Source organism: Salvelinus fontinalis, chromosome 7 (genome assembly GCF_029448725.1).
Source record: "Salvelinus fontinalis isolate EN_2023a chromosome 7, ASM2944872v1, whole genome shotgun sequence".
In the NCBI taxonomy this organism is placed as follows: Eukaryota; Metazoa; Chordata; class Actinopteri; order Salmoniformes; family Salmonidae; genus Salvelinus; species Salvelinus fontinalis.
Genome location: NC_074671.1, coordinates 44,801,878 through 44,817,819, shown reverse-complemented (window position 1 = coordinate 44,817,819; position 15,942 = coordinate 44,801,878). Strand labels below are relative to the sequence as shown.

General features: G+C 44.1%; 1 protein-coding gene across 1 annotated transcript in view; it reads right to left on the bottom strand.

The window, feature by feature from the left end:
• LOC129859510 (cholecystokinin receptor-like) overlaps positions 1-15,340 on the bottom strand; it is a 45,230-nt gene extending 29,890 nt beyond the window's left edge. The window contains exons 1-2 of the mRNA XM_055929375.1: positions 14,881-15,340; positions 1,132-1,380 (exon numbers count right to left, since the gene is read on the bottom strand). Of these exons, the coding sequence (XP_055785350.1) occupies positions 1,132-1,380; positions 14,881-15,052 (421 nt within the window). The 5' untranslated portion in view covers positions 15,053-15,340. The remainder of the gene's footprint in view (positions 1-1,131; positions 1,381-14,880) is intronic.
• Between the last annotated feature and the right edge of the window lie 602 nt (positions 15,341-15,942).

Here is a 15,942-nt window from a genome sequence, read left to right as displayed (position 1 = left end):
GCCTCATGACACCTGGCTCAATACCCAATCTAGCCCTACCAGTGCGGGGAGGTGGAATAACCCGCACTGGGCTATGCACTCGTACAGGAGACACCGTGCGCTCTACTGCGTAACACGGCGCCTGCCCGTACTCCCGCTCTCCACGGTAAGCCTGGGAAGTGGGCGCAGGTCTCCTACCTGCCCTTGGCCCACTACCTCCTAGCCCCCCCCCCAAGAAATTTTTGGGAATTACTTACGGGCTTTTTGGGCTTCCGTGCCAGACGCGTTCCCTCATAGCTCCGGTTCCTCTCTCCGGTAGCCTCTGCTCTCCTCAGTGCCTCCAGCTGTTCCCATGGGAGGCGATCCCTACCAGCCAGGATCTCCTCCCAAGTGTAGCAACCCTTTCCGTCCAATACATCGTCCCATGTCCATTGCTCCTTCTTTTCCTGTCCCTTACTCCATTTACTCCGCTGCTTGGCTCTGGAATGGTGGGTGATTCTGTAACGGCGTTCCTCTCTCTCTTCATAAGAAGAGGTGGAGTAGTGATCGAGCCAAGGCGCAGCGGGTTGTGAATACATGATGATTTATTAAATAAACAAAACAGACAAAGACGAAAACGAACTATACTTGATATAACTAACAAAATAACAAAACGATGTAGACAGACCTGAACAAACGAACTTACAAATACACGAAGCACGCTGACACAGGAACAGACTACATAAACGCACGAACAAACCGAAACAATCCCGTATGGTATAACTTCGACACAGACACAGGAGACAATCACCCACAAACAAACAGTGAGAACACCCTACCTAAATATGACTCTTAATTAGAGGAGAACGCAAAACACCTGCCTCTAATTAAGAGCCATACCAGGCAACCAAAACCAACATAGAAACAGATAACATAGACTGCCCACCCAAAACACATGCCCTGACCTAAAACACATACAAAAACAACATAAAACAGGTCAGGACCGTTACACATGCACCAAATCTCATAATGCCTGGATAAGTGTTGCCCATGTCAGTAACTACACCAATATAATATTGCAATCTGATGCTCGACTGCAATGTAGATTAGATGCAATTTAATAATTGGTGAATTTGTGCAGTGCGACTGCTTTGCAGACGGTCACAATCTTACCCATGAAGTAGGTGACCGTTTTACACATGGCGGCTCCGAAGATAAAGTCCTCCAGCATGTTGGGGATGAGTGTGAAGGGCATGCAGAAAACTGCCATCATCAGGTCACTGACCGCCAGCGAAAGCAGGAAGGAGTTGGTGACCGTGCGCATGCGCTTGTTGACCGTCAGGACCACAATGATCAGAAGGTTGCCAAAGACGCTGAGCAGGAAGATGAGAGAATAAAGCAAGATCCGCACTGAGTCCATCTCTGAGAGAGAGAGAGAGACAGATGACAATGATCACATATTAAAACATATCAGTATTATATCATTTTATACGGAGCATAATCACAACACACCATAGTTGGTCTGCAACACAATCTGCTGGTCTGCAACTGAGCATCTATGACTGCAAGGACAGAGAGCTCCAAGGATGCCAGTGAAGTTGATGCTAGTCATTACACTGTCACGGACCCTGTGCTTGAAGCTGACAGCATGTGACGGGACAAGGTCACCATTGACTATCTGCTGAGCTGAGTGATTACAAGAGTAATGTCACCCCCAAAGTCAAGGGTTAATGTCTGCAGGATGCATACTCATACTTCAAATACTTATTGTTTGACAATGACTTATAGTTTACAAAGCATATGACTGAGCTTGTTGAGAAACTAAGACTTAAAGTAGCCGTTTTTTACAGAAACAAATCTTGTTTCTCTCTAGTCAGCAGGAAGCAGATTGTGCAATCAACCTTTACAGTGCATTCGGGAAGTATTCAGCCCCTTTCACTTTTTCCACATTTTGTTACGTTACAGCCTTAATCTAAAATTGATTAAATGTTTTTCTCATCAATCTACACACAATAACCCATAATGACAAACCGAAAACAGTTTTTAATTTATTTTTTGATAAATTTATATATATATATTTTTTAATACTTATTTACATAAGTATTCAGTCCCTTTGCTATGAGACTCGAAATTCAGCTCAGGTGCATCTCGTTTCCAGTGATCATCCTTGTGATGTTTCTATAACTTGATTGGATTCCACCTGTGGTAAATTCAATTGATTGGATATGATTTGAAAAAGCACACCCCTGTCTATATATGGTTCCACAATTGACAGTGAATGTCAGAGCAATAACCAAGCCAAGAGGTAGAAGGAATTGTTCCTAGAGCTCTGATAGAGGATTGTGTCGAGGTACAGTTCTGGGGAACGGTACCAAAACATTTCTGCAGCATTTAAGGTCCCCAAGAACACAGTGGCCTCCATCACTCTTAAATGGAAGAAGTTTGGAAACACCAAGACTCTTCCTAGAGCTGGCCGCCCGGGCCAAACTGAGCAATCGGGAGAGAAGGGCCTTTTTTAATTACTTTTTTAATTATTTATTTTTTAAGGGGTGGAGAAGGGCCAAGAAACCGATGGTAACTCTCACAGAGCTCCAGAGTTCCTCTATGGCGATGGGAGAACCTTCCAGAAGGACAACCATCTCTACAGCACTCCACCAATTAGGCCTTTATGTGTGGTGCATCAGGCACTGCATCTCAGTGCAAGAGGCATCACTACAGTCCCTGGTTCGAATCCAGGCTGCATCACATCCAGCCGTGATTGGGAGTCCCATAGGGCGGCGCAGAATTGGCCCAGCGTCGTCCTGGTTTGGCCGGGGTAGGCTGTCATTGTAAATAGATTTTGTTCTTAACTGACTTGCCTAGTTATATAAATGTTAAATTAAAAAAAGAGGAACGCAGCAAAGTACAGAGAGATCCTTGATGAAAACCTGTATCCAGAGTGCTCAGGACCTCAGAGTGGGACGAAGGTTCACTTTCCAACAGGACAACGTCCCTAAGCACACAGCCAAGACAACACAGGAGTGGCTTCGGGACAGTCTATGAATGTCCTTGAATGGCCCAGCCAGAGCCCGGTCTTGACCCCATCTAACATCTCTGGACAGACCTGAAAATAGCTGTGCAGCGACAATCCCCATCCAACCTGACAGAGCCTGAGGCTGTAATTGCTGCCAAGGTGCTTCAACAAAATACTGAGTAAAGGGTCTGAATACTTATCTAAATGTGATTTTTCTCTTTTTTATTATGCAATATTGTATGTAGATTGTTGAGAAGCGGGGGGGAAAAAACTATTTAATCCATTTTAAAATAAGGCTGTAACGTAACAAAATGTGGATAATTTGAAGGGTTGTGAATACTTTCCGCATGCACTGTATATCTGTTCTTGATTATTGTAATACCATTTATTAAAGTGCAGCTGCCTCTACTCCTAAACCTTTGGATGCTGTTTTTCAGGGCACAATTCGTTTTATCAAAGGAGACAGTTTGTTACTCATCACTTTATTCTTTACAAAAAGTTTGGCTGGACCGCTTTGTCATCATAGATCACATTATTATTCACTGTTTGTTTACAAAGCCACAAACTTCCGACTTACCTAACATTACTGTTAAGATTTAAAATTACCCTTTAACAGGGTTGGTTAACTCTGTAGACTCCATTGGTGTCTAGAGAGCTAGGTAAATCAGACTTTAATTTCCTTGCACCTTAGGTGTGGGATGAATAAAGGTTAAATAACCTATCAGACTGGTCTGCGGTAAGGTCTGTGGCTGTGATGGGGGGAGCCACAGGGTTAATAGAACCGGTGTGTGTGTGGACATTAAGGGTTACACCGTTACAGAATGGCTGCGTTAGTGCTGCCACAGTTAATCAGTCTCTACCTGCTCTTATGCTCCCGAGCTGCTCCCCATTGCTCTGGTGCCACGCCGGTAAGGCTTTCATCATGGGCACTGCACTCTCTCACTAATCAATAGACTTCTGTGCTTAAATCAAAGCTCCTCGACCATAATGCTCACAACAAATCGAAATGCCTCACTTCTGCTTGGAAATACCAATACTGCCCCGCTTTGCAATTCTGTTCATAAGAAATTCTTGGGGAAAAGTAGCAGGTAGTCTACACTAGTAGTGATTACAGGTTTTCTGTCCATATGTCTTCAATTGTCATCAAGGCAAAGGGTGGCTACTTTGAAGAATCTAAAATTAAAATATATTTTGATTTGTTTAACACTTATTTGGTTACTACATGATTCCATATGCATTATTTCATAGTTTTGATGTCTTCACTATTATTCTATAATGTAGAAAATAATAAGAATAAAAATAAAACCTTGAATGAATAGGTGTGTCCAAACTTTTGACTGGTACTGTATATACTTTATATAAATATATACTGATCTACAGCCATCCAGCCTGACAGCCCGCCAACAACAACAATAAGTTTATTGATGAACTATTAAAAAATATGCTGTAGCTTAACACACTGAAGAAAACAACAACTATCTTTATAGTCTACTTTCTAACAAGATAAGTTAGAATAACATCAGCATTATTCAAGTAAATTAGTGTTTGAGCGATGCAAACCATAGAGGGGCCAAGACTAACCCAAGCATTTTTTGCTGTCTTACTGCTGGCACTTTTAAAATGTCTGCTTGTTGGGCACCATGCCAAAAATGCATAAAATTACCCATGAGGCTTGCTAAACACACTTCAGTTTTGTGGAAGAAAACCTGGCTACTCTATAATCAACTGAGCTGAATCTAGATACATTTTAAAGGTCAAACTATACAAAGTAATCTACACTTGACCGGTCCTGTGTAACGCAGTAGGTAAGAGCGTGGAGCTAGCAATGACATAAATACGGGTTCGATTCCTGATGGGGCCACATGTACTGAAATGCATTGTTGTACACTGCTGTAAGTTGCTTTGAATAATAGCATCTACTAAATGGTAGATATTATTATATGATGTACACTAGGCTGTACTGTATATCCAAACAATAGAAACAAAACCTTAAAGATTACAGTGCATTCGGAAAGTATTCAGAGCCTGGACTTGAAATCGATCTAACTTCTCTGGACAGACCTGAGCTGTGCAGCGACGCTCCCCATTCAACCAACAGAGCTTGAGAGGAACTACAGAGAAGAATGGGAGAAACTCCACAAATACAGGTGTGCCAAGCTTGTAGCGTCATACCCAAGAAGACTTGAGGCTGCCAAAGCTGCTTTATTTGAATACTTATGTAAATCTGGTATTTCTTTTTTTTAACATTTTCAAACATTTCTAAAAACCTGTATTTGCTTTGTCATTATGGGGTATTGTGTGTATTTTTTTAAATCCATTTTAGAATGAGGCTGAAACGTAATTAAATGTGGAAAAAGTCAAGGTCATGGTCTGAATACTTTCAGTATGCATTGTATATTTTTAACGTTAACAGATAATGGTTATTTACTGTTCTGTACATAACAAATCCTGACTTCCAGTGCAGTAAAAATATGATTTTTCTGTGTTTTCCTTATATTTCCACACTATGAGGTTGGAATAATACTGTGAAATTGAGAAAATTATGATAATGCACTTATAGTGTAAAAGCTTTTTGAAAAGACAGCTTGTCACGATCGTTCTCCTCCTCTTCGTCTGAAGAGGAGAAGCATGGGTCGGACCAATACGCGTCAAGGTATGCAGTCATAATGAATTTATTTAAATGAAAAAACGAACACTTAATACAAACTATACAAAATAACAAAACGACCGTGAAGCTACAAACGTTGTGCATAGACAGACAGGCTACAAACGTTCTGACATAGACAACGCTAGACATCTACACTAAACACAAAACCATATTTTACACCCCATAACCCCTTTACCAAATAAACATCCAAAACCAACAAAACATAAACATTACCCATGTCACACCCTGACCTAACTAAAATAATCAAGAAAACAAAGAATAATAAGGCCAGGGCGTGACATAACCCCCCCCTTGAGGCGCGAACTCCGGGCGCACCATACACAGTCTAGGGGAGGGTCTGGGTGGGCTCCCCTCCACGGTGGCGGCTCCGGCTCTGGTCGTAGTCCCCACGTCACCACAGTACCTAACCACCTCCTAGGCCTCCTCCAAACGACCCCCCTCCACATTAACCCCATTGCATTCAGGGGCAGTTCCAGACTAAGGGGCAGTACCAGGGTAAGAGGCAGTACCAGGGTCAGGGGCAGTACCAGGGTCAGGGGCAGTACTAGGGTCAGGGACAGTACCAGGGTAAGGGGCAGCACCAGGGTAAGGGGCAGCACCAGGGTAAGGGGCAGCACCAGGGGAAGGGGCAGCTCCAGGGTAAGGGGCAGCTCCGGACTGAGGAATGGCAGCTCCGGACTGAGGGACTGCAGCTCCGGACTGAGGGACTGCAGCTCCGGACTGAGGGACAGCCCATGGCTGGCTGACAGATCTGGCTGCTCATGGCTGGCTAACTGATCTGGCTGCTCATGGCTGGCTGACGGATCTGGCTGCTCATGGCTGGCTGACGGATCTGGCTGCTCATGGCTGGCTGACGGATCTGGCTGCTCATGGCTGGCTGACGGATCTGGCTGCTCATGGCTAGCTGACGGATCTGGCTGCTCATGGCTAGCTGACGGATCTGGCTGCTCATGGCTAGCTGACGGATCTGGCTGCTCATGGCTAGCTGACGGATCTGGCTGCTCATGGCTAGCTGACGGATCTGGCTGCTCATGGCTAGCTGACGGATCTGGCTGCTCATGGCTAGCTGACGGATCTGGCTGCTCATGGCTAGCTGACGGATCTGGCTGCTCATGGCTAGCTGACGGATCTGGCTGCTCATGGCTAGCTGACGGATCTGGCTGCTCATGGCTAGCTGACGGATCTGGCTGCTCATGGCTGGCTGACTGATCTGGCTGCTCCTGTCTGGTTGGCGGCTCTGGCAGATCCTGTCTGGTTGGCGGCTCTGGCAGATCCTGTCTGGTTGGCGGCTCTGGCAGATCCTGTCTGACGGACGGCTCTAGCGGCTCCTGTCTGGCTGGCGGCTCTAGCGGCTCCTGTCTGGCGGACGGCTCAGTGGGCTCATGGCAGACGGGCGGCTTTGCAGGCTCATGGCAGACGGGCGGCTTTGCAGGCTCATTGCAGACGGATGGCTCAGATGGCGCTGGGGAGACGGATGGCTCAGATGGCGCTGGGGAGACGGATGGCTCAGATGGCGCTGGGGAGACGAGCAGTTCAGTCAATGCTGTGCAGACGGCAGACTCCTGCCGGCTGAGGCGCACTGTAGGCCTGGTGCGTGGTGCCGGGACTGGTGGCACCGGGCTGGGGACACGCATCTCAGGGCTAGTGCGGGGAGCAGCAACAGGACGCACAGGACTCTGGGGACACACAGGAGGCTTGGTGCGTGGTTTAGACACTGGTGGTAAAGGGCTGGAGACACGCACCATATAGCTAGTGCGTGGAGGAGGCACTGGTGGTACTGGGTTGGGGCGGGGAGGTGGCGCCGGAAATACCGGACCGTGCAGGCGTACTGGCTCCCTTGAACGCCGAGCCTGACCAACCTTACCTGGTTCTCTGCTCCCCGTCGCCTGACCAGTGCGGGGAGGTGGAATAACCCGCACCGGCCTATGTAGGCGAACCGGGGACACCATGCGTAAGGCTGGTGCCATGTACGCCGGCCCGAGGAGACGCACTGGTGACCAGATGCGTTGGGCCAGCTTCATGACATATGGCTCAACGCTCAGTCTAGCCCGGCCGATACGTGGAGCTGCAATGTACCGAACCGGGCTATGCACGCGTACAGGAGACACCGTGCGCTCTACTGCGTAACACGGTGTCTGCCCGTACTCTCGCTCTCCACGGTAAGTACAGGGAGTAGGCGCAGGTTTCCTACCTGACTTCGCCACACTCCCTTTAAGGCCCCCCCCAAGAAATTTTTGGGTTGTACTCACGGGCTTCCAGCCTTGTCTCCGTGCTGCCTCCTCATATCGCCTCCTCTCGGCTTTCGCTGCCTCCAGCTCTTCACGAGGGAGGCGATATTCTCCAGGTTGATCCCACGGCCCCTTACCATCCAGTATCTCCTCCCATGTCCAGAAATCCTTTATGGGTAGGTCCTGTTGCCTTGTTTTCCGCTGCTTGGTCCGATGGTGGGTAATTCTGTCACGATCGTTCTCCTCCTCTTCGTCTGAAGAGGAGAAGCATGGGTCGGACCAATACGCGTCAAGGTATGCAGTCATAATGAATTTATTTAAATGAAAAAACGAACACTTAATACAAACTATACAAAATAACAAAACGACCGTGAAGCTACAAACGTTGTGCATAGACAGACAGGCTACAAACGTTCTGACATAGACAACGCTAGACATCTACACTAAACACAAAACCATATTTTACACCCCATAACCCCTTTACCAAATAAACATCCAAAACCAACAAAACATAAACATTACCCATGTCACACCCTGACCTAACTAAAATAATCAAGAAAACAAAGAATAATAAGGCCAGGGCGTGACACAGCTTGTTTTCCTGGTTGTTTTTTTTGGACTGCCTGGTGACATCACCAAGTGGTATAAGTTAATTTACCAATAACAAAGAGAGCTTACCCTCCTCTTTGCCAATAAAAGCTAGTTTTCATGTTATACTTCCCTCCCATTAGGCTCTTCCAATTAGGCCCTTCTCTCAGACCACTCCCAGCACTAGCAACATTTTTGCTTGAGAAATTGCATTTTTGCTGAGAACTATTCTTTTTGGGGCCATTTTAATTTAACACAATCACAGTAAGGTAAATACAGTTGAAGTTGGAAATGTACATACACACAGGTTTGAATCATTAAAACTAAATCATTCTCTCTACTATTATTCTGACATTTCACATTTTTTATATAAAGTGGTGATCCTAGCTGACCAAAGACAGGGAATTTTTACTAGGATTAAATGTTAGGAATTGTGAAAAACTGATCAGTGACCTGGCAGTGTGGTGCCAGGACAACCACCTCTCCTTCAACGTCAGCAAGACAAAGGAGCTGATCGTGGACTACAGGAAACGGAGCACCCTGCACAACCGCATCCACATCGATAGGGCTGTAGTGGAGCAAGTCGAGAGCTTCAGGTTCCTCTGTGTCCACACCATTAAGGTATTATCATGGTTCACACACACCAACACAGTCGTGAAGAAGGCACGGCAATGCCTCTTCCCCCTAAGACGGCTGAAAAGATGATTCATGGGCCCTCAGATCCTCAAAAAGTTATACAGCCACACCATTGAGAGCATCTTGACTGGCGTGATCACTGGGTGGTATGCCAACTGCTTTGCATCTGACCAAATGGCACTACAGAGGGTATTGAGGACCTCTTTACAAGGCGGTGTCAGAGGAAGGCCCCAAAAAGCCACCGAGCCACTCATGTGATAAAATGTTCTATCTGCTGTCGCACGGCAAACGATACCGATGCACTAAGTCTGGAACCAAAAGGACCCTGAAGAGCTTCCACCCCCCAGCCATATTACTGATAGTTAGTCTGGGTAGTTAGTCTGGGTAGCTAAGTTAACTATCTGCATTGACCCTTTTTGCACTAACTATTTTGACTCATCATATTTGCTGCTGCTACAGTTTATTATCTATCTTGTTGCCTAGTCACTTTTGCCCTAACTCCAGTGGGGCAAAAAAGTATTTAGTCAGCCACCAATTGTGCAAGTTCTCCCACTTAAAAAGATGAGAGAGGCCTGTAATTTTCATCATAAGTACACTTCAACTATGACAGACAAAATGAGAAAAAGAATCCAGAAAATCACATTGTAGGATTTTTTATGAATTTATTTGCAAATTATGGTGGAAAATAAGTATTTGGTCACCTACAAACAAGCAAGATTTCTGGCTCTCACAGACCTGTAACTTCTTCTTTAAGAGGCTCCTCTGTCCTCCACTCATTATGTCACACCCTGGCCTTAGTATTCTTTGTTTTCTTAATTATTTTAGTTAGGTCAGGGTGTGACATGGGGAATGTATGTGTTTTTTGTAGTGTCTAGGGTGGTTGTAAAGTTTAGGGGGTTTATTAGAGTAGTTGGGTTTATGTTTAGTATAGAAGTCTAGCTGTGTCTATGGTTGAGTGTAGGTATCTAGGAAAGTCTATGGTTGCCTGAATTGGGTCTCAATTAGAGACAGCTGGTTATTGTTGTCTCTGATTGGGAGCCATATTTAAGGAAACCATAGGCTTTAGCTGTTTGTGGGGAATTGTCTATGTTGAACGTAAGTAGTCTGTGTGTGCACTTGCGTTTGTAGCTTCACGGTCGTTTGTTGTTTTTGTTAGTTTGTATAAGTGTTTCGTGTTACGTCTTTGTATAATAAAAAAGAAGATGTATTCATATCATGCTGCGCCTTGGTCTTCTCTCAGTCCCTTTGACGATCGTGACACATTACCTGTATTAATGGCACCTGTTTGAACTTGTTATCAGTATAAAAGACACCTGTCCACAACCTCAAACAGTCACACTCCAAACTCCACTATGGCCAAGACCAAAGAGCTGTCAAAGGACACCAGAAACAAAATTGTAGACCTGCACCAGGCTGGGAAGACTGAATTTGCAATAGGTAAGCAGCTTGGTTTGAAGAAATCAACTGTGAGAGCAATTATTAGGAAATGGAAGACATACAAGACCACTGATAATCTCCCTCAATCTGGGGCTCCACGCAATATCTCACCCCGTGGGGTCAAAATGATCACAAGAACGGAGAGCAAAAATCCCAGAACCACACGGGGGGACCTAGTGAATGACCTGCAGAGAGCTGGGACCAAAGTAACAAAGCCTACCATCAGTAACACACTACGCCACCAGGGACTCAAATCCTGCAGTGCCAGACGTGTCCCCCTGCTTAAGCCAGTACATGTCCAGGCCCGTCTGAAGTTTGCTAGAGAGCATTTGGATGATCCAGAAGAAGATTGGGAGAATGTCATATGGTCAGATGAAACCAAAATAGAACTTTTTGGTAAAAACTCAACTCGTCGTGTTTGGAGGACAAAGAATGCTGAGTTGCATCCAAAGAACACCATACCTACTGTGAAGCATGGGGGTGGAAACATCATGCTTTGGGGCATTTTTGGCAAAGCGACCTGGACGACTGATCCGTGTAAAGGAAAGAATGAATGGGGCCATGTATCGTGAGATTTTGAGTGAAAACCTCCTTCCATCAGCAAGGGCATTGAAGATGAAACGTGGCTGGGTCTTTCAGCATGACAATGATCCCAAACACACCGCCCGGGCAACGAAGGAGTGGCTTCGTAAGAAGCATTTCAAGGTCCTGGAGTGGCCTAGCCAGTCTCCAGATCTCAACCCCATAGAAAATCTTTGGAGGGAGTTGAAAGTCCGTGTTGCACAGCAACAGCCCCAAAACATCACTGCGCTAGAGGAGATCTGCATGGAGGAATGGGCCAAAATACCAGCAACAGTGTGTGAAAACCTTGTGAAAACTTACAGAAAACGTTTGACCTCTGTCATTGCCAACAAAGGGTATATAACAAAGTATTGAGATAAACTTTTGTTATTGACCAAATACTTATTTTCCACCATAATTTGCAAATAAATTCATTAAAAATCCTACAATGTGATTTTCTGGATTTTTTTTCTCATTTTGTCTGTCATAGTTGAAGTGTACCTATGGTGACAATTACAGGCCTCTCATCTTTTTAAGTGGGAGACCTTGCACAAATGGTGGCTGACTAAATACTTTTTTGCCCCACTGTATATGTGTCACGCCCTGATCTATTTCACCTGTCCTTGTGATTTGTCTCCACCCCCTCCAGGTGTCGCTTATTTTCCCCAGTGTATTTATATCTGTGTTTCATGTCTCTCTGTGCCAGTCCGTCTTGTATGTTTCCAAGTCAACCAGTGGTTTCTTGTTCTCCTGCTTTTTGCATTCTCCTTTTTCTAGTTCTCCCGGTTTTGACCCTTGCCTGTTTCTGGACTTTGTACCTGCCTGCATTGACCACGAGCCTGTCTACCACTCTGTACCTCCTGGACTCTGATCTGGTTTTGACGTTTTTGCCTGTCCCTGTAACGGTTCTCCTCTACCTCTTCATCCGAAGAGGAGGAGCATGGATTGAACCAAGACGCAGCGTGATACTTAGACATAATGTTTAATAAACAAAACAGAAAACACGAACGAACACTTGAAGTTACAAAACAAATAAACGATGTAGACAGACCTGAACGACGAACTCACATGAAACACGAAGAACGCATGAACACGAAAACTGCCTACATAAAACGAACGAACAAACAAACAAACAAAACCGAAACAGTCCCATGTGGCGCAACGACATACACAGACACAGGAGACAACCACCCACAACAAACAATGTGAAACAACCTACCTTAATATGACTCTCAATTAGAGGAAACGCCAAACACCTGCCTCTAATTGAGAGCCATACCAGGCAACCCTTAAACAAACATAGAAACAGAAAACATAGACTGCCCACCCAAACTCACGTCCTGACCAACTAACACCTACAAAACTAACAGAAAACAGGTCAGGAACGTGACAGTCCCTTTGGATTAATAAACATTGTAAGACTCCAACCATCTGTGTCCTGTGTCTGCATTTGGGCCTCGCCTTGTTCCTTGATAGTAAGAACATACAGTATCTATCTCAATTACCTAGTACCCTTGCACATTGACTCGGTACTGGTACCTTGTGCATATAGCCAAGTTATTGTTACTCAGTTTGCATTTATTCCTTTTGTTATTATTTTTCTATTATTTCTCTTTTTTTCCTCTCCGCATGGTAGGGAAGTGACCATAAGTAAACATTTAACTGTTAGTCTACACCTCTTGTTTACGAAGCATGTGAAAAATGTAATATATTTTTTATTTGAGATCGGATTTAATTATTGGGGGCTGGTGTATGAAGGAGATGTGGGCTGAGAGGAGGATTTCGTCAGTTATCAGATAAGTGGTTCTGTCCACCAAATTTCCAATCACATTAAATCTATCAGGCGAAAACCATGACCATCTATGCTCACTGGATACCTGAAACTCACTTGGTCCCAGAATTTCTAAGCCACCTCCAGTAGATAGCAAGGGGCAATAACTTGCTTGATACATAAACCCCTGATACAAGGTCTTCTAGGCGTTATTACGGTGCAGTACAACGCTTCTCTCTCTCCTCTCTCTCCCTCCTCTCTCTCCCTCTCTCTCGCCACCCCCATGTATGGTGCCCGAGGGGAACTTGAATAAATGTTGACAGTATCATATCAGCTTCATGACACATTTTTTTCTAAACCATGCAGAAGGACAGTGTCAGCTCCCAAAATGACTCCCTTTCAGTTAAATCAATGGAAGTCCATGTCGTCTCCTTATCTGTGCATTGGATCAGTGGCCGGAGTCGTAGGAAGTGTCTCAGAGGCTCAGCCCTCCCTTATCCATGTTAAGCTCATTCATTGTGATTGAAAATTCTAAACTGAGCCTAACTGACCCAGGTGCCTGGTTAGAACAAAGACATGCATCTGATCCATTGTTCCCTATAGCAATCGAGTGGCTTCTTTCTATCACCAAAATGCTGTAAGATGAACATAACGCTTCTGACAACCTTTATGATATCAAAGATGGGGATGATGATCTAAAATGACAACTGTAATGCCAGTGACACTGACAGCTAAAATCGATGATTGTGATGGATGCAAGGTTATTATAGTTTTGTGCATATATATATATTTTTATTTAATTAGTTCAACAATTTTTATTTTAAATTTAGTTTAGTTTCAGTTAGTTTTCAGATGCATTTGACTAGTTTTATAAAAATATGTATATTTCATTTTTATATTATTTGGTTCTCTCAGCTGTTCTGGTCACATTGCTACTATGTTGTAGCAGCGTTTGAGTCATACCCATGCACATGTGCAGATACCCTGTGTGACTGTGTGAAAGCAAAGTCTTGCATTGTGCTCATCTCAATGGTCGCGTTCGAGCGGATCACTTTTGTCAAGTTGGGGACCATCACTGGTCACCGCTTTTCATAGTGTGTTGAATTCTGGGGATGAAAATTGTCAGACTTGATTAGTAATAAAAATGGATTGGATTTACAGTATGAATGAGTAGGCGTGTCCAAGCTTTCGACTGGTACTGTATATAAACAATTGTTTGTGCCTTAATAAAGAACCATTGCCTTATGTCGACACTGAATTAGTGGTTAGGGTGGCTTAGGGTTAAATGACCCCCGGGATAACCCCCCCCCCCCCACACCTGTAATTCTAACTGAAACCAATTTTTGTCAACTATTTTATTTTCAACACTTTCCCTGGATGCCACTAGTCTTGTGCAACTAAACATTTCATCTGTTTTATCCGATGTTACCCACTTGCGCAAGTGAATAACTAGCTTTGTGTGGTGCTGACTGGTAAAACACTTCAGGAGGGTGTCACCTGTGCTACCATGGCAGAGCTCCTGAGTTCTTGCAAGGTATGCCCCAAATCAGGAGGAAGTGGTAATCTCTAAGCAAGCAACATGACGTCGTTTACATATACAATGTCATTTTGTTTTCCAAAATTGGATTTATTTAATTAAAATAAGATACCTAGACTTTAGCTTTTAAGAGTCAATTAAGTCACTAATCTTCAGGGGGCATTTTGCAATATATCTAAATCTTACCAAATGTAACTTTTTTTTCTGTCAGAAAATATACATTTACCTTAAGGTGGATATACATTTCCTCCAAGTTACACTATTGTTCAATGTGGTGTGAACAATCTGCATTTCTCACTTAATTAAATCCTATACTACAGTGACAAACAATGCCAATTAGAGCACTCTTTTGTTCGCAACCCATCATATCATTTAATGTAGGAATTAATCTCATGTAATTAATTTAATGATAGGAAAAGGTTTCAAGAACCTCAAAAGAACTGAGATTGTTATAGAGAATCTTTATGAATCTTCCAGTATTACCTTTTTGCCGCATGGATGGGGGTTTTGTGATGACAGACGCATTGCTACAGGTGGGATTGGTAACTTCCTTGCTGATATTTCCAGATGCATTCACAGATGAGTTGCTCTGCAGGCGTGGCAGACAGTCCAGGAATGTTGACAAAGAAGTGTCATTAGAAGTTTGTAAAGCCATGTTTTTTCTCTGTTCTTCAAACTATTAAAATCAATCAAATCAATAACTTTTCATCCTTATCAGTTGTATCTCCATTAAATAATTTTACAGTTGTGGAGTGCATCACAAAAATGCCCATGGTAGCAAGTCTGGTCCAGAGGATTATTTCCAAAGTACACTCCTGTCGTTTTGACATCGAAATGTTCTGTAGGCGAGCTGTCGTATATGTCAATAAACTGACAGTCCGCAGAAAGATGCAGATTCGTGTGTAGAGTCAACGAGAGCACACTGGCATCATTGTTGCGTGGAGACTGGAGAGATTTTCTGGTATGTAGAGAGAATGCATCACTATAAAACACACGTTGGGGAGGGGTGTTTGGGATGAGGGGCCGTGCAGTTACTAACTGCAGCACAGTAGCAAATACTGTAGCTTGACACTGCCTCCCAGTGGAAGATATAACACCTTAGCCTAGTGGTCACCAAAGTTTTCTGAGTCAACAACACTTTCTGAGTCCGAAAGCAAGCCGAGGTCTTCCATTCAGATTATTTTTTTTAATTCTTAAAAAACCTATTAAAAACAGTTATGTAGCAATGAGGTTTGTGCAGTAGGCTATAGGCGCAATATATGCTTAAATTGCCCTGCCAAATAATAGGTATATGATCACACTGATAATAGATAATTTGTTGTATTTCTTGAGAGGCACAGCTGAGTGAGCATAATAATTAGCTTTTTAAATGTTACTGGACTGATGGTCTGCATCTGATTGTCAGTCTGAGGGGAGGGAGGGAGCAGTGGTGAGGCTGCCTCTCATCCAACTCACCGTCCCTCTGCTCTCCCTACCTCTGTTGAGAAAAGGGGACACAGTCTTCCAGCTGATCTCAAGTTGCACTGCATTAATTCTGCATCATGC